The sequence below is a fragment of the Marmota flaviventris genome, chromosome 12 (genome assembly GCF_047511675.1).
Source record: "Marmota flaviventris isolate mMarFla1 chromosome 12, mMarFla1.hap1, whole genome shotgun sequence".
NCBI lineage: Eukaryota > Metazoa > Chordata > Mammalia > Rodentia > Sciuridae > Marmota > Marmota flaviventris.
The window spans coordinates 21,000,033-21,020,369 of record NC_092509.1 but is presented as its reverse complement, the minus strand read 5'-3'; the positions used below and the strand labels follow the sequence as shown (position 1 = coordinate 21,020,369).

Genomic DNA, 20,337 nt, shown 5'->3' with positions numbered 1-20,337 from the left:
AGAGTTTGCTGGGCACACTGCATTCCCATGAGAGCACTCTGCCATTTCCCAATGTGTGTTGCTACTCTTTAGAGACTCTCTGTCATTTAGGCTGGCATATCTGGTGTCTGGAGTGAAATCTTTGGCGAGGTTCTCTGAGGGTACCTGGTCTCTGAGGGTCCTGGAGCTGAGTGTGGCTCTGACATTCGCCTCAGCCTTCTCCATTGCTGCACCTTGGTCTTTTGGGCTTGGTGAGTCTTATTTCAGGTCATGCTCTGCCCTCCTTCTGGTAAACCTGGTAGGTGCTCCCTGTTGACTCCTTGGCATTGGCTTTAAATAAGGTAACCTTAAGAAAAAGACTTTGCCTCTCTTTGGGGGACAAAAGGTATCTTCTGTCTTTTATGACAAGCTCTCTCAGGTGCAAGGGCACCATCTGGGTGAGTACTCAGATTTCACAGAACTCACATTCTGAGTACGTCTTTGTCTTCTGGTGAGTTCTCTTTTGGTTCTGTGTGCCTAGTTCAATATATATATAATTTGAATGCCTAATTGAAAAGTTTTCTTGTTTTTGTGAACACTTTAATTTTGGTTTCATTTTTGGTTAGTAATGTGCATCAACAATTGATTTAGCTTACTATTTTTCTCCCTACTTGTTTCTGAAAATCTTCTGAGAGCAAAAATAAGTATTCGAAATGGTGAACATGGGACATCAAATTAAGAGCCACTAAGGTCACCATCACCATCTATTAAAGACTGTACACTTTGAAGATAGTCTCCTGGTCACAGACAGGCATGGTTGACACTAGGGTACCTGCCAGGGACAAGACAATTTCCATGCAAGTAAAGAAAGTTTGGTCACAGATTGGACAAACTAAGGCAAAGGCTATCTGCCAAGTTAAAAAAACAAAGATCCTGTGCCCAGATATACCTGTCAAAGCAAAACATTGATGATTCTGTGACAGGACTTGAAGTACTTTTCTTTACTCTCCAGAGATTGATATGAAACAAAATGGGATCTCAAAATTTTAAAGCATATAAGGAAGATGTGAATACCTAATTGAAAGTGCCTCAAGTGGCTGTTCTTTGCATTCTTATGCAGGTATTGTTTTCAGTTTTAATTCATGGGAAAGGATAATTCTTACACTGCAACTATCGGGCAGACATGTAAAGGATGTTTAGCTCCTTGGACCGCTGCTCTGTGTTGGTCAGCATTTTGTCACTGTGATCAAAATACCTAACATGAGCAACTTAGAGAAGGGAAGATTTATTTTGGCTTCGGTTTTAGAGATTTCAGTCCATGGTGTGCTGGCTGCAAGGCAGACATGAGGCAGAGGGTGTGGTGGGGAAATCTGCTCAGCTCAAGGCAGCTGGGATGGGTGGAGAGACAGGAAGCACCCAGGGGAAGATATAAACCCCAAGGCCACACTGCCCCAGCCAGTAGTATTCACCACCTCCCAGTAGGTGGAGTCAAATTATAATCCACTAGAGAGATCCAGTCATTTGCCCTCTGAACATGCTACAATGCCTAACACATGAGCTTTTGGGGACACTCCAGATCTAAACCACAACATTCTCCCTTTATCTGACATCCTAAATTCTAAAGAAAAGCTGCACCTAAATGATCTAGATGTTACTGGCTAAATAATCTTTCTTCAGATTTACAGACCCCAGAACATGGGGTGCACTTTTGGATAACATCAGAATGTAGAACACCCTTTCTTATGCTGCAATCCTGAGCATCAACTAGCACACAATCCATAAACTGTTGAGATGTTTAACTTTCAGAAAAGTAACATATTTGTGTAAATAACTGAACAAACTAGCCTAAGGTGGTCAAGGTCAATTGTGGTGTCCTAGCCAGAAAGAATAAAAGAAAAAAAAAAGAGAGAGAAGGAAAGACACACCACGGTGATGAAGACCCCATCCAACAGCCTTCCTGCCTGTTGTCCCACTGCTGCACCTCCTTTCCTACCCTATAAAAGCCCTGGGACATACCTAGGTTCTCTAAAATGGTCTTTTGGGGGCAGGTGCTGCCCTTGATGAAACCTGATTTCCTCTGCACCAATTCTCCTCTCCTAAATATTGGCTTTCAAGCAGTGAGCAGGTTAAGAATTGACTCCAATAATACCTCTCTCTTTTTTCTCTGTTTTATATTTTCTTTCTTTTTTTCTTCTATTAAAATAAATACAAATTGAAACACAAATCCACTTAAAAGTTTTTCTCTTGGCATTTCAGCTAAGATCGGAAAAGGAAAAAGAAAAAAAAAAAAAAACTTCCAATGAATGGGTTTTGCCCAGTTGCATGGCATCCTAAACACCTAACAGTTATATTTTAAGTTTGCCTGGCTGATTATTGCTTAGGGTAATAAAATGGTTCTATCTGTCTTCATAACTACTCTTATGCCTTGGTCAAAATTTTCATGGATCTGGAAAAATTTTTAAAGTGCATGGATGTGGAGCAGGGAAGGAGTAGTTAGACACTGCCTGAGAATATGCAGGTGGTAGGAGACTCCCAAATATCCCTCCACTCCCCAGGGTCTTTAAAGATAGCCTTTTTATTAAACTTTTCCTTGGAGATTTGGTCAATCCATACAGAACTGACCCCAAATTCTACCTCTGCCATGATTATTCTCACATGAGGCTGTTGTATTAGTAATAGATGTCTTTTTGTAGCAAAACCCTCTCTTGGGGCCCAGAGCCAGGATATTCCTACCTCTAGGAGACAATCTATATGAGCAATAGCCTGCTCTTATTTAACAGATGCAGAAACTGAGGCTCTGGAAAGCAAACTCATTTGCTCAGTATCATAGAGCTTGAAAGTCACCATTTCTGACTACAGAACCTACTCTCCTAACTCAGTTGGCCCAATAGGGATAAGATGGGAATGGAAACAGACATGGAGGGAAGCCATCCCTATCCAGCTCCTATAGCCGCTGGGACATCACACCCTGCCTACCCTGAGTCTTGCACCAGAAATGCTGACAGGCTCATACTAAGATGGAAGTGGAGACACGTGAAGGGGGAGAGGCCATAAGGAGCACTGTGGGGCAGACAATGGACATTCTTTCTTCTTAACTTCCCTGGCTAGGAGCCTGAGGTCAGTGACAGAAGTTCTATCCCCTAGGGTCCCCAGAGAGTTGGTATGGAACTGAGTGTAGAACGAGGCCAGATACTCTGAGGGATGAGCAAGGCAGCACTCAGTGCCTCACACTCGGCTCACCTGGGAGGCCGCTTCCTGCCGGAGGATAGGCTACACCAGGGGGTATGGGGGGCAGGAGCCATATTTCCTCTCTGATTTGGGGTTTCCACAGGAATAATTTGACTTACCAGAAGACCTTATTTAAAAATAGTATTAAAAATTAAAATTTAGATTTTAAAATAAGAAAAAAAATCTCTGTTTTGACGAAGATGGAGCTCTAGATTTACCAGTTTCCTTTCCATACAGGTAAGGATTTTGCTTTAAGATCACATAGAGGGTGTGCTGCTACCTCTCCATCTAGGAAGCAGGATGTCTTTTTTTAGAGCTTAGAAGCCACATGGACTAACTGGCATTACATGATCCTTCAGAACTGTGGGGATTCCCTGGACAGTTCCCAAGTCCTCAGGGAACTACACTCTTTCCGTTACTTAGATGACACTTAGTTCTTTGAATTTCTCGGAGAAGCAGGCTCTGCTCCAGGCAAGCATCCCCTGACACTCACTCTGTTGTCCCATCCCTGGCTAACGCTGGTCTATGGCAACTGCAGAGCCTTGCAGAGGTGGCTCAATGGTGCCAACCTTCCGATTTGTGTGAGCAGAGCAGCAGCCAGAAGAGATGCTCTCTCAGAAATCTATGTGGAAAGGATAGTCTTTGTGGCTTTCAGTTCTGAAAAACAGAAAAGTGAATAAAAAATAGAAACAAAGAATTATTATTTTTAAGAGAAACATTTGAAATGACATAATTATGTATTTTTAATGTTCTAGGATATAAATTAGTCTTTGAGTTCATTTGGTGGCCCATTTTCAAACAAGGAAGAATTATGGTAAGAAGGGTTAATTAACCTAGAATTTATGTTGTAAGTAACTCTGAGTCAACCATCCAATTGGAATATTTCTCTGTTTATTTTACAAAGGAGTAAAAGAGGCATATTTACGTGGGGAATGTGGCCAATCGAAGGTTCCTGTTAAGACTCATGATTTCATCCATGTGATTCTCTGTTAATTCAAAATCGAACACCTGGAAATAAAATTTTTAAAGGATTTCAGCTCATTCATATTTAATTTGCATACTACTTACAAAGCACTGTAATACACCTGCAAGGGACAAGAGGATGGGAAAGAAATACTTCATCAGGACTCTGGAACTTGCCCTGCATCACAGCTGACCTGGCCGAAATGCACTTTGATTTGAATCCCTTGGTTGGAGTTGGCTTACCCTTGGCTACTTTAGGAAACCTTGAAAAGACAGGACACATGTTGCTTTTATCTTTTGGAAGTAAAGAACATATGGAAACAGTCAAAAGGTGCAGCAAAAAGTTTTTTTCCATTGACCCACCTTCTCCCCTGCAAAAGACGAAGCCATTTGTTCCATATAACCCCACCAACTAGGGAGCCACCTGCCCCTGAAACTGTTCACTATCAGCATCCGTGTCACAGAACCATTCTTCTGAGTAATCTTTTTTTGTTTTTTTGTTTTGTTTTGTTTTGTTTCTTCTGGAATAGTATTCTTGCCCCCTCCCATCCTCATTCACACTTGAGGATGATGACAGTGACCCACTCCCACAACAACAGTGCTTCATGAGTGTCACCCACCAGTGTGGAGGGGCTGATCAGAGAAGGGCACGAAGGCCCAGCAAGTGATTCCAATATACCCTGGTGGGTGAGAGGCCTGTGGGAGGCCAGCCTCTACCCCAGGAGATGACCATCCTGAAGCCATGAGAAATTGGTTACACACAGTGTGGGAATTCTGATCGGAGGAGCAGATATGCTGGTGGAGTAGTTTGGGTTAAGGAGAGAAGGAAACAGCTTTAGAGAGTCCCTAAGGTCAGGCGGTTGTCTCTGGCTGGCCCAGGGACAGCATCTTCCCCAGTGGGTGGCTGACCTAATGCAAAGGAACAGGGCACCCTGACTGTGCCCCAAAGTCCTAGAGTCAAATCCATTGCCACAAGGGGCCATGCCAATCCAAGGCACTGAGAGCTACTACAGGTGAACTGAAGGGCAGTGTGGCTCTTCTAGCATCTGCCAAACCTTTGTGCAGCTATGAACCATCATGGGTTGGAGGTCCTCAGATTCAGAGAGTCAGATGATCTTCTTGAGTATCTGACCTTCCAGCAGCAATCCTGGCTGCCCTGTGGGGGCTGAGAGCACCATAGCTGGGCCCAGGTAGGAGTCAATGTCAGCTACTGTATGCCAAATTCTAACCTCTGGCCCAAGACTGGGCCTAGTTCCCAGAGGCTTGTCAGAAGCCATCCAAGAGAGAACTTTTACTTGCTACAACTCTCACACTCCTCAGGTATGAGAGTTGGCTGGTCACCTTTAGCTGATTTGAACTGTTTAAAACCAGGATGCCCCAGGAAGGATGAAGGGTAGTGCACAGGTGGCAGGTGGGAAAGGGAACCTGTGCCCCACAGGCAAGGGCCTAGTCGGGAGAGGACTGAGTACTGCAAGGTTCTCTGCCCCATTCTCAAGGTCTCCCCTTGAGAATGTATCCTCATGGATACCCTGCCTCCACTTCTGAGAATGCACTCTTGCCAACAAAGAGGCTGTTCCCAAACCAATCAGCCTGACACACATAGTGAGCCCAAAGGCATCGGCACTGCCCCAAATAGGTCAGTCAGTGGGTACATTAGGGAATGCACGCTTTGTGCTAGCTGTTGTACTGAGCCCCGAGAATCCAGCAGTGCCTCACACAGGAGACGGGAAGCCCAAAGAATGACACAATCTCTGGGCAGAGAACTATGTCTACTGCAGATCCAGGTAACTAGCAACCCCTAGCACACACAGGTCTACACTGTACTCACGTGACTAATGAGTGTGGGCTACATGAGAGATTTCCCATGATGATGACTGGCAGCTAATGCCAGGCACTTTCCTACCCCAGGCACTATGCCAATCACTATTTACATTATGTTTAACTCTACAGCATCCTGTAAGATGCACCTGATGGGAACCAAGTTAGAGAGGACCCACGGCTGCTAAGTGGTGAGTAGGCCTGTCAGATCCTAAGTCCGAGATCTTAACTACTGTGCTATGGAGTGTGCTCTGGGTTGAAGGCACATCTAGTAAAAAAATAAACTTCACATACTTCCGTTATTCTTGGTTGAGGTTCAAAATGCTGTCCTTACAAGAACCATAGTCTTTCATGTTTTATACATATTCTGGTAAATAAAGATACCTACCCATTGGTTTTTCACTCCTACCTCTCTAGTCTCTAGATGAGAGTCAGGGCTAAATCCTTCAACCAACACCACTCAAGGTCCATGCCCTCCTGCGACCAGTGAGCATGCCTCCATGTGGCAGATGGATGAGGTGCTACCAACCTTCTTCACCTTCTTCCTCCTCCTCATGACTATGTGGCTGGACAACATCCAGCCTCCCTTGAGGGTCAGTGTGGCCCCATCATCATGTCAGTCCACTGAATGTGAAAGGAAGTGAGGTGCACTCCAAAGTCTTGGCCTCCCCCAATTTCTCCCATCAGATGCTTTTCCCTCCTTCCCATGGTGGGCTGCATGGCAAAGAAACCAAGCTCTGGTGGACAGGGGAGCTCTGAGATGGAAGGAGCCCAGGGCCTTGGGTCACTGAGAGAAAGATTGATTGCCAAGACAGTGCAGAGGAATAGACAGCAGATGTGTCAAGGCCACAGGATGCTGGGCCTGTTTGTTATGGTAGCTAGCCCACCCTAACTAATATAAATTCCCAAACCCTCTAGCATCAAAGAAAGAAAATACCTACCTGGATGTTTTCTTGAATCCGCTTTGGGTTGGTAGACTTGGGAATCACTATCAAATTCCTCTGGATCTGAAACCTGATCAGAATCTGCAGAGGAGAACTGACATCACACAGTGGTATTCTCATGAAGTCAAACCTAAGTCATTTCCCTAACAGCTTGAGCCTTACTATAGAGCAAGAGTCCACAAGTCTCCTTCCTGCTAAATCCTTGAGAAATCTCACTGGCATTTTCCAAACAGTTCTCTCGGTACGTCTGTAGTAACTGCCATTGGCCCAAGGAAAGGTCAAGGACCTGCTCACACCTTAATGGGATTTCCTTAACATGTGTCCAGTCTCCAGAGAAATCAGGGCAAGAACAAGCCATTGTAATAAAGGACTCTTCTGTTCCCTTTTGCACTAGCTTCCCATGCAGATGGTGGGGCAGAGGGGACTGCCTGTGAACTCCTCCTGAGTCCTGGCAGGGGAGGGGGGCAGGAGCGCAAGCTTGAATCAATGGGACTATGAGGCAACAATTCACTTTCCACACTGGGAAGTTCTGATGAGTCCTGGACTCATCCAGGTGAGCTAACCCTTTCCTAGAAACTGACAAGCCTTTTAATTCAGGAGGGAGAGGATGTGGGAAAGTAATTCCCAGGTGTGACAGCCCTCCCCAGTACCTGAGCACATGACTTGTTATAGTGATTTGCAATTCTCCGAATCGTGGGGTTATTCAGCAAGTCCGTTCCCTCCCTAGAGAGACACAGCGCAGAGGGTAAGCCAGCACAGATGTTTCTTTCTTTAAAATAAAACCTTTCCCCCAAATGAAAGGTTCAGTATTTTCTTATCACAATATACACTCACTGTTGGAAATTTGAAGGATGCAGAAAAGCACATCACCCCAAATACTTGTCTGGAGAAAATCACGGATAAAATTTTGGTGATATCTACATATCATCCCTTTTTCATGGCATTTTGAACTTCTTATCAAGAACCAGGTGGCAACAAAAACCACCATGCAGTGGGCTCTCCATGCTGTGGCAGGCCCAATGACATACAGACCCTCTAATGCCTCGGCTGTCTCCTATCAGACCTAGCAGAGGTCTCCAGCACTGCCAGGCAATCTTGTGGTGACGGTGAGAATCTCAGAAAAGTACATCTCCAATACCATGAAAAGGTGGACACTGAACACATGAAAACTTCACTACAAGAACTTTTGAAAGACTATGATACATCTGTTGGAACCATTTTTTCAAGAGCCATTTATTATGATTTATTAAGTAGTTACTGTGCTTCAAGCACTGGGCTAGTTAGAGTCCTCAAAGGGTCCCTAAGGTAGCAAATATGGCCCAATTTACTTTCCAAAGACCCATGTTGTATCCCCTCCTTTACTGGCTCTCCCACTCATCCATCAGAGGCCCTTCTATCCCAAAGTTCAGCTTTGATATATGACCAGCCTTCCAGATATTCCTTGGCTGCTACCAAGTTCAAATACATATGCCCCATTTCATATGGAAAACATGCAAGTGATAAAATTCAAATAATTTCAGCCTGTCCAGGATCCTAATATGATCTAGGCACTGAGCTAAGTTCTGAGAGCAGAAGAATGAATAAGATACAGTCCCTGCATTCAGGGGACTTTACCCAGTGGGACAAAGTAAGAATAAAATAGTGACAAGATGGGGTGGCATGGACCGTGTGAAGGAGGGCTTCCTGGAGGAGGTATAATGCTGGATTGAACTTCATTTAGAAACAGGAGGGCACAAATTGAGAAAACATAGATTTGTGGGTAAAAAGATCAGTATAAGCAAAGGCACAGAGAGTAGAAACACCCTTTTCTATCCAAGGAACTACTGGTAGTTCCGTGTGGTTGATGCAGTAAAGTTCGGCAGCAAGGGGAGGGAGGAGGCTAGAGGCACCCAGAGACCAGGCCACCTGCAGCTCAGGGGCCAGCCAAGACCTGAAGAATTTTTGAGCAGGAAAGTGACATGATTATATGAAAACAGCTACTTCAGTACTCCTGAGCAGTACACTGGAATGGGATGGCTCTGGGAAGGAGCTAAGGTGCTCCTCATAGAACCTGAGGGAATCCTTGCTTCACCCAAGTAGAGATGGTGACAACAGAGATCAAAAGACATCTGAGTTCTCTTGGCACCATAATCAATAAGTCTTGGTGGGGGATTAGACCATGGGAATGGGAAAGATGATTTCCATAGTTCTGGCTTAGGTGGCTAAGTGGGTGGTGGTAGCTGATAAAGGGAGCACAGTACAAATTCAAGGCTAGGGGGAAGATAACACATGGAATTAACATTATCTAATGAGTAAGAGGTCTGTGAAAAGTCCCGGTAAAGAAGTCAGTAGCTGACTGATTTACTACTGGGGAGCTCAGCAAAAGGGGTCACTTGAGGCTGGTTATGTAAATTAAGAAGGGAAAAATGACTCTAGCTCCCAGTAACAGTTCCCTATCTCCAGCCCAGGGGCTTGGGAGGTGTGACTGCCCTTTGCGACCCCCCACATCCTGCCCATCCTTCTTGATGGGAGTCCTTCCATCAGATGAAAGGGGAGGGTGGTATCTATTGCTGCCAGGACTCCAAATAACACAGTCACTGACTCATCCTTACCTCGAGCCACCAAGAGGACGGTAAGCAGTCACAGACACATCTTTGGCTTTGCAAAAGCGAATCAAATTCTTCTGAGTAAGATATGGATGGCACTCAATCTATAAACAGAATCACAGCATACCACACAATTCAGATAACAGCATGCTAAGAAAGTTCTAAAAGACAGACCGACACTGGTGTCTTGGTTACCGTTGATTAGCTGCAGGCCCCAGGCCAAGGCCTAAATATCCTCATCTGCGTGTGAGCAGGCTGGGCCATGCCAGGGCCATGATGCCAGGTCCTATAGAGGCCTATAAGTCTGCAGCCTCATAAACACCCACTTGCTGTAGTGTCACCTGCTTGGTGTGGCCTTCCTCAGTCACTCAGAGAAAAGCTGCTTCATTCTGCGGCTCCTACCTCTCTCCTGTCCTTTATTTTTATCTATAGTATCTACAATTATCTGACACACCCTATATATTTCATTATTTTTGTCTGTTGTCACCAGGATTTAAGTTACATGAAAATAAGGATTTTTGTCTCAACTGGTTTCGTTCATGGGTGTACCCCAACACTGAGAGCAATGGAGACATAGAGAAGGTGCTCAGCAAATATTTGTTGAATAAATAAATGAAATAAAGGCATTACATATGACAAATACACACTAGAGGTGATGCTGGTGAACATTTTGAGAAACTTGAGAGCAGGGTTGTAGTCCCTTCCATATGCTCTGAATTCTCCTGGCCATTCCAGATTATAAGTGGACTTAAAATAAGTGTTTGTTCAGATGGAATTAGAAAGAACTATGCCTGTCCTCTCAGGATCGTGTGTGTCCAGCAAGGTAAGCTTTTGGGAAAACTTAGAAAAGGTGGCCTTCTAGAACTTTCTGGTATTGTGCTCCTGGTTGCTCACAACCCTGACAAGGCAACAACCATTCTTAGGTATTTAAAATGCTGCTCAAGAAAAAATCCTGACTCAAAACAGAAGCTGACATGCATATAAGTAGATTGTGTGCACGTGAGGTCTTAGAAAAGGCTGCACTGTCTTAGAAATCAGGTAGGTGGCTGCTCTTTGTGGTGGGAACTAGCACAGGACATAGAGTTTACAGAAGGCTGAGGATCACGTTTCTTGTTCTGGGTGCTGAACACTGGAATATGTTCACTAGTGAACACTCCTGGAGCTATACTCTTTATGACTCACACACCTTCTTTATGTATGTTATATATCACATTTTTGAAGAAAAAAGCTAATTTATTGAGAAAAAGGAAAGAAAAAGAAGAAAGTGATACTCTATTCTTAATTTTTGCAAACTGGAAGCTACTAAGTGCCCACCCAGGGGCCAACACCAGTAAAATGGGCAAGTTCACCATCTGCACAGTGGAATTCTACACAGAAATGAGAAGGAAAACTGTACTCCCACGTGCACGTGGAGGGAACTGACAAACAACGCTGTGGGCAAGAACCCTGACACGAGAACTGATGGCATGTTACTATCTCAACTATAAATGTCAATGTCACTGGACATCAGAACAGTGGCTACCCCTGCAGGACAGGGATACAGAGTGGAAAGGAGAAGCAGTGTAGAGTGCTGGGATACTGGATGCAGGTTGGGGAGCTATGCTCAGTTTAAAAAATGTACCAAGCTCCACTCACAGGTGTGCGCGTTTCTGTCTATGTAAATGAAAAGTTTAAGAAAATAAAGTGCGGCAAAAACGCTCTTTGGACATTCAAAGCCAGTCAGTCAGATTAGCAAACACAATAGTCCTTTGCTCCCAAGTCTTTTCTCTGCATTAAGAAAAAAATATGTACCTTTACCTCTGCAGCCTGAGGGGCTGGGCTGAAGATATTGGGTCATCTGTCCCTTTCTTGCTGCCAGTCTGCAAGGGCCAGGAGAGGCAGTGGGAAGGGTTGCTTTCCTCTGATGAGGAGGGACCTGCCAGGACCTCCCCTTCTGAATACATCCGAGGATATGCCTATAGGTGTGCATAGAGAATCAAGCTCCAGATCACACCCTACAGGTCAATGGCGCTGTCCAATCATATAAGGCTTTAAGATAGCCGCTTGCCTGCTCACCCTGTGACATTGCCTAACTGCTAACTTAAGTTATAATTTTGACAAACATGGGAGAAAAACACCTCCTTTGTGATTCATGCATTCTGCCATTTCCAGCATGGCCAAACAGAGGTAACAGCTGGGCAGCCAACTACCCTACTTAAGCCCTCCCCATCCTCCTACCAGCTCACCTGGTTAGTTATTGGCTTGAACTTCAAATCAGGCTTATTCAAAAGTCTCTCAAGCTGTTCATGATTGAAGTTTGACACACCAATGTCCTTCACGAGTCCTTTAATCACCAAGTCTTCCATGGCCTAAAAGAACAAAGGACTTTGCTGTGTGTACAAGCTCTGTCTATTTTTCTGATAAACGCCCTCTCTCACCAACTCTGCATGGACTTCTAAAACTGGATCCACCCCAAACTGTAAAATATTTTACTTGAAACTTCAAAACCACTGTTGAATGTAAGGTCTAGTCCCAGTTCCATCTTTTAATACCTTTATTTTATGTATGTATGTATGTATGTATGTATGTGGTGCTAAGGATCAAACCCCGTGCCTCACATGTGTGAGGCAGGTGCTCTACCATTGAGCTACAACCCCAGTCCCCAGTTCCATCTCTTAATAGCAGGAGACACTGGGAAAATTACATGACCTTGATAAGCCTAAACTTCCTCAGTCACAAAATGAGGACAATATTGTCTACACATATCAGAGAGTTGTTTCAAGGCTACATGAAATGATGTACAAAAAAGCATTTAGATAATGCTGGCATTGAGCAAACCCAGCACATTTTAAGTACTAATATTTCTATTACCTTCAATAATTGTTGATCTGGTGTTTGGCAATGTGGGCCCTGTTGGTTTCATTTTTCCACTTTCCTTTTCACCTATGTGACCATCTTTTTAAAGGACAATGGTGCACCGTCACTCTCCTATTCCACCTTAGCCATTTAGCATTTTAAAGAACTCACGAGCAGAGCAACCTGAAGCCAAGAGCTGCCACTGACCACAAGCCAGCCTGCCTCTTTCTTCAGAAGTGCACGGCCTTCCTGTCAGTGTGGATGGTCAGGAGTAAGTCCTACCAGGTCACGAAGACAGTGACTGATGAGCTTAAGTGCACCATTGCTGCTGTGCTGCTGCAAACACCAGAACCTTGCTTGTGCTACATGAAAAACCTAGAGTTTACCCCAGATCTTTAAAGAGAGGCACCCCAATGTGACAGGAAGGACAGGAACCCCTGGGCACTGCTCCTGACACCTGAGACACATGGTAGCACGTCTCCACATTCCACTTATTCATAAGAGGAGAGGACAGTGGTGCTCAGCCCAGTGGTGTCCTGTCATTTCCCTCATGTCTCTAACTGGGTGACCTCAGGCTCCCTCCTGGCTTCACCTTGCAGCCTCATACTAGTGGCTCCAGATGTCATCTCCTGAATTTAAGCTCTGCCCTGAATTCAGCAAGTGCATTTTCTTCCTGGGCTTCAAACATGACCAGGCTCTGTCCCGCACTGGGCCAGCTCTGCTAGAGCCCTCAGGGAATCTTACTAGGCTCTCCCTGCACCAGCCTGCCAGTTGGCATCCACACACTCAAATCCACCACTTCCCTGGTTTCCCTCACCACTGTCTTGGGCCCTCACGACCTGTCTGTCATCTGGACCCTGAAAACAGGCTTGGTACTTGTTGACTCTCTCTCCATTCGATTCTCCCACCTCCCCATTGTGAGCTGTACCATGCTTCCAACATTAGAGTCCTAAAATGCTTAAAAGAGAACTAAAAGGAACTATAACGTACTACTAGTGGCTATCATGGTGTAACAGGAACATGGAGTTTTGAATTTTATTTTTTATATTCTTCTGTATTTTCTGAAACAAACGTGTGATAATTCTAATTAAAAATAAGTAAACTTTGGGTGGGAACAAAGGAGGTCTGTATTAATTATTCCTAAAATAATATTTCAGAGAGACATGCCACCATAAGCGAAAGGTAATAAGAAAGTCATGTGAGGTCTCCGAGTTCTTCAGGTCTTCTTTCCTAATTTACACTGCAAACACTGTGTCTCAAGTAGACAACTCAGGGTCTGAACATAAGGTGTTCAAGTCTCATACCCATTCCTATCTGGAGGTGTATCACCAGGGATGATGTTGCCAGAGGAGGTGTCTCAGCTTACCTCCCATGTTTCCAAGAAGCTTGTATCACTAGGTATAACTACACCGCTGAGATCCAAAGGGACATCTTCTTCTCCAGGCTGTGAGAACCAGAAGAAAGGAGCTTACTGGGGCTTGTGATCCTCCCTGATTAGAAACTAGGGGGACAGGGAATCCAGATATTGGGAAGAGCTCTGTTGTGAGATATCCATCTAAGCCTTGGCCTTGTCCTAAGCAGTACTAGCCTAGCTTGACCACTTCTGTTCTGTAGGCCTCAGCCTCCACTTTGATGAAATCAAGGATTGTGAAGACTGAGTGGTCAGCAAAGTCTATGCCAGCCTTGACTTTGTTCACTGTTCACTTCTCACAAGGTAAGAAATAAAGATCTTGGTTCCCTGCTTATTGTTAAAAGTTTAATAACTTCAGGCTAGGAATGGGGTATTAATGGGGATCTCCTTCAAGTCTTAAGAGCAAGTCTTAAGTCTTCTTGTGACTCCATTACTAGGATCTTTCCTTTTCTTAGAACCACCATCACAATGATAGATAATGAAGTGAGAATCCAAAGGTTACAGGAAGTGAAGGGTAGAGAAAGATACCCTAAAGTCTCGAAATCTAGAGTTACCCTTAGAGCAACTGTAGATATTGCTTTGTTATCTGACCCTTGTTCATTTACAATCCTACCTCACTAACATTGTCACAGGGCAAGTGGCAGAAAATACATATCCATTTATTAATCCTTAAGCATTAAAAATTTTGAAAGTTCTGGCCTGATCCATATTTTGGAGGCATTTTCTGTGTTAATGAGAAGTAATTGTTTACTTCGCAGCTATCTCCCATCTTGATATTTTTTTAAACATCCACATAAGTCTAACCACTTACTGAGCAGTACCTGGAAGCCCATTGGCCAGTGCATCAGGTACAGATCCAAGTAATCCAGCTTCAAGGCCTTCAGACTCTTTTTGCATGCCATTTTCACCAAGGACGGCTCATGATAGGTGCACCACAGCTACAGGGAGAAGGGAGACCACAGTCACACAGCTGCCATCCAGAGCCAACACAGCATCTGCTCCATATTCCTACAGAGCTACTCTCTGGGAGACCAAAACATTCAAGTTGAGATGACAACAAATACAACAGGGGAGGTTCTCAGGAGAGGACAGTGGCAGCACCCTTAGCAAAATTCCCCAGGAGTCTACACACAGGGCTTTGCTACCTCCCTCCTACTCAGGGGACATTCAGGACACCAGAAGACATTTGGTGGGAGGGCTGATGGTTATTTGGATTGACTGAAACCAATACAAGAAAAAGAAAACCATGCTGTTTGGCAGAAAAGATAGGAGTAACAATCAAACGTTATGTTTCCAATACAAATTGGCTTTATGATCAAGGTTCTCCGTTACTAAGGTAGATAATCATATGGGTTAAACCAGATGAGTTAACATATGTTGCCTTATATTAATGTAGATATTTCCATCTCACTTCTAGGAAGTAGGAAAATTTATGATTGCTTTTCTCCTCATTACTTTTCCTCCTATATTTTTATTAATTGTGACAGAAGCTGACCTGAAGGCTCTGTCATAGCAAGTGAAAAAAAAAACTCATAAGATAAAGTAAAAGAAAGGAGATTAAATGAAATCAAATGACAAGTATAGTGTATTAACAGAAATTGGGGGACAGACAAAAATAAAATGCAAACACACCACACTGTTAACAGTAGTTGCTTCTAGGCAGTAAGTATATTGACAGAATTACATTTTTTATGACTTTTTGAAATCCCCAAGTTCCTGCTGCTGGCTGTGATCCACTCAGAAGTAACCCATCGTCAGACTACAGGGCAAGACTCAGAAATCCCATTACCCATCTCACTACCTTGATATTCAAAAGTCTCCTTCCTTGGCCAAGCATACACCAAGGCTTCTCCTTTAGCCTCTGCCCAGCTAAGACAGCAACAATGAATGATAAAACTTAACTGTATTTCAGTAAAACAGAAAGGCAAACTCCCTATAGAGAGTTCCCTAAATCTCAGAATTATGGGAGTTTAGATTTGGAATTCATTCAGAAGAATGAACAACTTAATATTCACACTTCCTGAATGACAGCTAGAACTTGGACCCATGACTTCTGGTCTCCTGGTTTTAACATTTGCTTCAAGGTAAAAAAAAAAGGAATTCATTAATTCTGTACTACTTAGTCTACCTCCTATACTGTTTAGAAGGCTTACCTTTTTAAATATCCTTCACACTCATTCCCCTCCTCTGCATCCTTCTCTCGCTGAAGTTTAGGCCTTCATCACTTACCACCTACACTGCTCTTTACTGGTCTCTTGCCTGTCTCAAATGCGTGCTCCTTTCAGCTTCTACAATATCCAACACACAACACAAATATCGCTTACCTATAATACACACTGCCTGACTTAAAGACCTCTTGGTTTTACTTTGTCTCCAGGAAAAAGTACAGGCTTCTTGAATAGCATACCAAAATCTTCACAGCCTGGCCCAGCCTCATTTCTCATCACCCTGCCACCTCTCACTGTGTAATCCACAAACACCAAGCTTCTTACAAATCCCTGCATCTGCATTCCCTGTGTCTATGTGCAATCTGCTCCCTTGGTTTGCAATTCCATCCCAAATCTTCTTTACCTGCACTACTCCCAGAGCTACTTATTCAGCAGATCTGCTGGGGAACTTGGAATCTGCATTTTTCCAATCACTCCAGGTAATTCTGAGCTTGGGAATTTCTGTGTAGACAGAGTTCATGAAGGTTGGAACTTTGTCCTACTCACCACTGGAGCCAAAGTGCCTATTACTCAATCAATTTTAAGAATGCACCTAAATGAAATAATAATAATGGAAGGGAGATCAGTAGAGATCAGCAAGTGAATTATGAGGAGGGGAGGAAAAAGGAAGGTATTGAGAAATGATAATGTTCAAATTATGTAATATGCATGTATTAATATGGCATAGTGAATTATACTAATATGTATAATTATAAAATGCACAATAAAAAATAAAAATATATGTTAGCAAAAAAGATGGAGCAAGAGAACTTAATAATAATAAGTGAAAAAAAAGCAGGCTGTAGAATAATGTGTTTGGTGTAGTTCTGCTCCTGAAAAAGCAAACAAACCAATACCCTGCATATGAGCACATGCACTGCATGAGCCAGAGAAAGTGCAGAAGACTGTTCACATGAATCAGTCAGAAAGATGAAGACACAGAATTTGGAATGTAGTCAGGGAAGAGGAAAATTATTAACTCTGTTTTTAGACATCTTGGTATTGTGATAAATTATTATACAAGAAAAAAAGAATGTTTTACCAATTGGGGGATCTCTGCACTCCTACCTGAGTGATTAAATGCATAATATGAAGCAAAGAAAGCTACATACAATATAACTTAGCATGTTTATTAAACTGTGATACTTCTTGTTAGTTTTGGTTCAAGCAGAAAACAAAGCCATCTCTTCCCATCAGGAGACTGGTGAGTGCTCCAAGCAAGGCAAGTTCAGCTCTTCCATTGCCTAAGAGTACAGTGGCTGGGACTCCACTGTCCCTGCAGCTAAAAAGCCTACCTTACTGACAACAAACAGGTCCTCTCGTCTCACGACACCCTCCTTGATCTTGTGTCGAATTCCTGCTCCTATCTCATTCTCGTTGTGGTATAAGTAAGCGCAGTCAAAGTGCCGGTACCCCGCATCAATGGCCACCTTCACTGCCTCAGCAGCTTCTCCTGGAGAAGCCTGCAAAATCAGCAGAAAAGAAGTGTTCCATCAAAGTCAGAGAAATGCAACCTCCAGTTCTCTCTGTCCACCTGAGAATAGAGAAGCAAATGATACATACTTACATAAAGGCAATCTACCACACAAATGAGCATAGACCCAAATCCACATAAGTAGTCTGGATCCCACAGCAATAGAAAAATTCAGAAAAGAAGGCAGTTACTGCAAATTGAGCTCTATCAAGGCAAGGGACTGGAACTATGGGAAGATTGTGGGAGAAAGTTTACAGTCTCAGCAAACTGGGGATTCTTATATCCTCAGTTGAAGGGTAATTGACAAACATCCTCTGCACTTCAACTATAAAGTATAGCAGTATAATTGTCTTCATTTAACAAGCAATAGATTCAGAGTGGCTGAAAGCTAGTAAATCAAACATCCATCTTAAGTTGAAAAGAGAAAATAAAAATAAAAATGTTGTTAATGAACTTGGAAACAAAGATGTAATAGAGAAGACCAGAAAAGCTAGAAATCAGTTATTTGAAAAACCTTAACATGATAGACAAAACTTCTGGCAAGATTAGTCAAAATAACATCAATTTTAAAAAATAAAATGACATGAATGAAAAGCAGGATATGAATATAAAATAGATTTAAAAGAACATATGCCAACAATTTGGAAAAATGACAGCAAATAGAAGAAACTCCAGAAAAATTTAACTCAAAAAGAAATAAAATTTGAAAAGTTTTGTAATTATTAAAGAAATGAAGCCACTAGAAATAAAAGAAAACCACCATTTACAGAGTTCTAGAAAATTTCCAAGAAGAATAATCCCAATTTATCATGAAATCTTTCACATAACAGAAAAAAAAGAAATACTCTCAACTTGTTCTACTAAAAATAACAGTTTAATCCATCAAGGATGGCTACCAAATATCACACTCCCGGCTAGATGCTGAGAACCAATATGAACAAAGCATATCCTTGACCTTCAAAAGCTGATTGGCAGATGGGAGAAATAATTTAAACATTGAACTAGCAGGGGCTGAGTATTCTAAACCTGACTCAATCAATAACTCCCATGTGACTTCTCATATGAACATCTTTTTATCAAGGACTAAATTTATTTTTTAAGAGCACATTGGTAGTCAGTGCTGTCTTTCAAATCACAGGCAGGGATTACAAAGTTCAGGCAGGGAAAGGTCCAAACTGCTAGTACTATCAGCCACTAAGGGGGTTGTTTCTAGATAGGGAAATTGAAGTTCCAAAGTTTATTTTTAAAACCAAGTTGGCAATTCTAAACTTTCCTCATCTTTTCAATAGAGATAACCTTCCCGGTCTTCTAGTCTTCTGCCTTACACAAGCCTAACAGCCTCTCCTCTTGGCTTCCCCAAACATAACATCTTAAGGATTATTGACTTGGCCTGGATCTCACCAACCATTCTGAAATACCTAGCTGCACTCGCCATTTTCAGATAAGTGTTTGCCAAAATATCCCATCATTTACACAAAGGGATAATTCTACATTACAAAAATAAACCAGACTCAGAAAGACAATTATTGAATATTTTCTCTCAAACGAGGAAGGAATGGAGGGAGGGGAGGGGAGGGGAGGGGAGGGGGGGAGGGGAGGGGAGGGGAGGGGGGGAGGGGAGAAAAGGAACATAAAGCAGGCTACTATTAAGGAAGGGGAAGGAGAACAGGAGGAGGGACAGAGGAAAGAAAGGGCAGTAGGGAGGGTGGATATGATCAACGCACTTTTTGTGAATATATGAAACTGTCATAACGAACCCCGTTATTTTGAACAATTATCAGAACAATTATAATTTTAAAAGAAAAAAAAAAGATTTTGTTTTGGAAAGTTTGGGCCCGCCCGATTTCGCAGCAGGCGGGCACCTAGGCCCAGCATCAGGTTTCAGAAGGCGGGAGGGGAGGCAGGCCGCCCTTCCTTCCCCTCCCGTGGAGCACGAATGACAGCGGGATGCCGCGGGACCGCCAGACCCCAGCGGAGAGGACAGCGTGCCTGGTGGGGCCTGGAGGAGTCTGGAGCCTCGTCTCGGGCCGCCCCTCCGGCCCGACAGGCCGCCTCACCTTCCAGGTGCCCAGGCCCACTGCGGGGATCTTCGCTATGGTTCCCACTGCCGGGACCTTCTCCATGGTTCCCGCCGCGGTTCCAGACCTTCGCCTTGGACCGGCCCCGGCGAGTCTCCGCGGCCGCGACCAGAGGCGACCGGAGTGAGGCGCGGAGAACTCCCTGATTGGCTGGAGCTGCGACGGGCTGAAATCTGCTCCCCGATTGGTTGGCGGCGCTGAGGCAGCAGGGCCAATGGGCCAAAGGGTTCTCTGATTGGCTGGCGGTGCTGCCCGCCTCCTATGGGCCTGACAACCTGTGCTCAGGTGCGCTTCTCTGCTCCCACACGTGGCGTCTCCTCTGGTTTCCTAGCAACGTGGCTGAAGCTTAGAATGGATGTTGGGGAAGGGGACCCCAAGATTCCCAGGCACTTTCCAAGCCCAGAGCCATCCCCAGACTACTTTTGGCTAACAGCCTGCCTGGGATCCTCCTCTATCCACCCCTCTACACCTGGGTCTAGGGTAAGCCTCTCACCCCAGGGGAAAGAACCTAACAGAAGGAAATAGGAGAGGCAGTGGGACAAACCTGCGGAGGGGGTCCAACCTCTGCTGGGACCAGTCCTCTACATACAGCCTAGGGAAGTGTGGGGGGAGGCAGTAATTTTTGTGGTTCTGTCTTTGTCAGAAGACAGATTTGTCAGGGAAGAGTTTTTGTGGTTACTGTCATTCTTTGTGGTGGTCACTGTTCCATGTTGAACAGGCTGTTTCTCAAGGTATCAGCCCCGGTTAGCAGTTCTCCTTACAGGGTACTGTCTGGGGTTTAGGTCAGGCTGACTGTCTTGCTGGGCCTGAGTGACCATAGAGTGACTCTTGTCCTA

General features: G+C 44.0%; 1 protein-coding gene across 1 annotated transcript; it reads right to left on the bottom strand.

Annotated features, from left to right (window-relative positions):
• Positions 1–1,227: 1,227 nt before the first annotated feature.
• On the bottom strand, positions 1,228–19,620 carry Akr1e2 (aldo-keto reductase family 1 member E2). The gene is made up of 10 exons (XM_071619883.1): positions 19,481–19,620; positions 17,245–17,412; positions 14,564–14,680; positions 13,698–13,775; positions 11,722–11,844; positions 9,503–9,600; positions 7,562–7,634; positions 6,909–6,992; positions 4,112–4,194; positions 1,228–3,843 (listed from the first exon to the last, which is right to left on the bottom strand). Exons 1-10 carry the CDS (start codon positions 19,544–19,546, stop codon positions 3,801–3,803), a joined length of 933 nt encoding a protein of 310 aa, XP_071475984.1. The 5' UTR covers positions 19,547–19,620; the 3' UTR covers positions 1,228–3,800.
• Between the last annotated feature and the right edge of the window lie 717 nt (positions 19,621–20,337).

Excerpts from the sequence above, each read along its gene's own strand:
- Akr1e2 (XM_071619883.1), bottom strand. The coding sequence starts at position 19,546 with ATGGAGAAGGTCCCGGCAGTGGGAACCATAGCGAAGATCCCCGCAGTG. Across the intron at positions 13,776-14,563 it reads ACTGGCCAATGGGCTTCCAG|CCTGGAGAAGAAGATGTCCC; the intron begins GTACTGCTCAGT and ends TGGTTCTCACAG. Across the intron at positions 4,195-6,908 it reads GGATTCAAGAAAACATCCAG|GTGTTCGATTTTGAATTAAC; the intron begins GTAGGTATTTTC and ends TTTTATTTCCAG.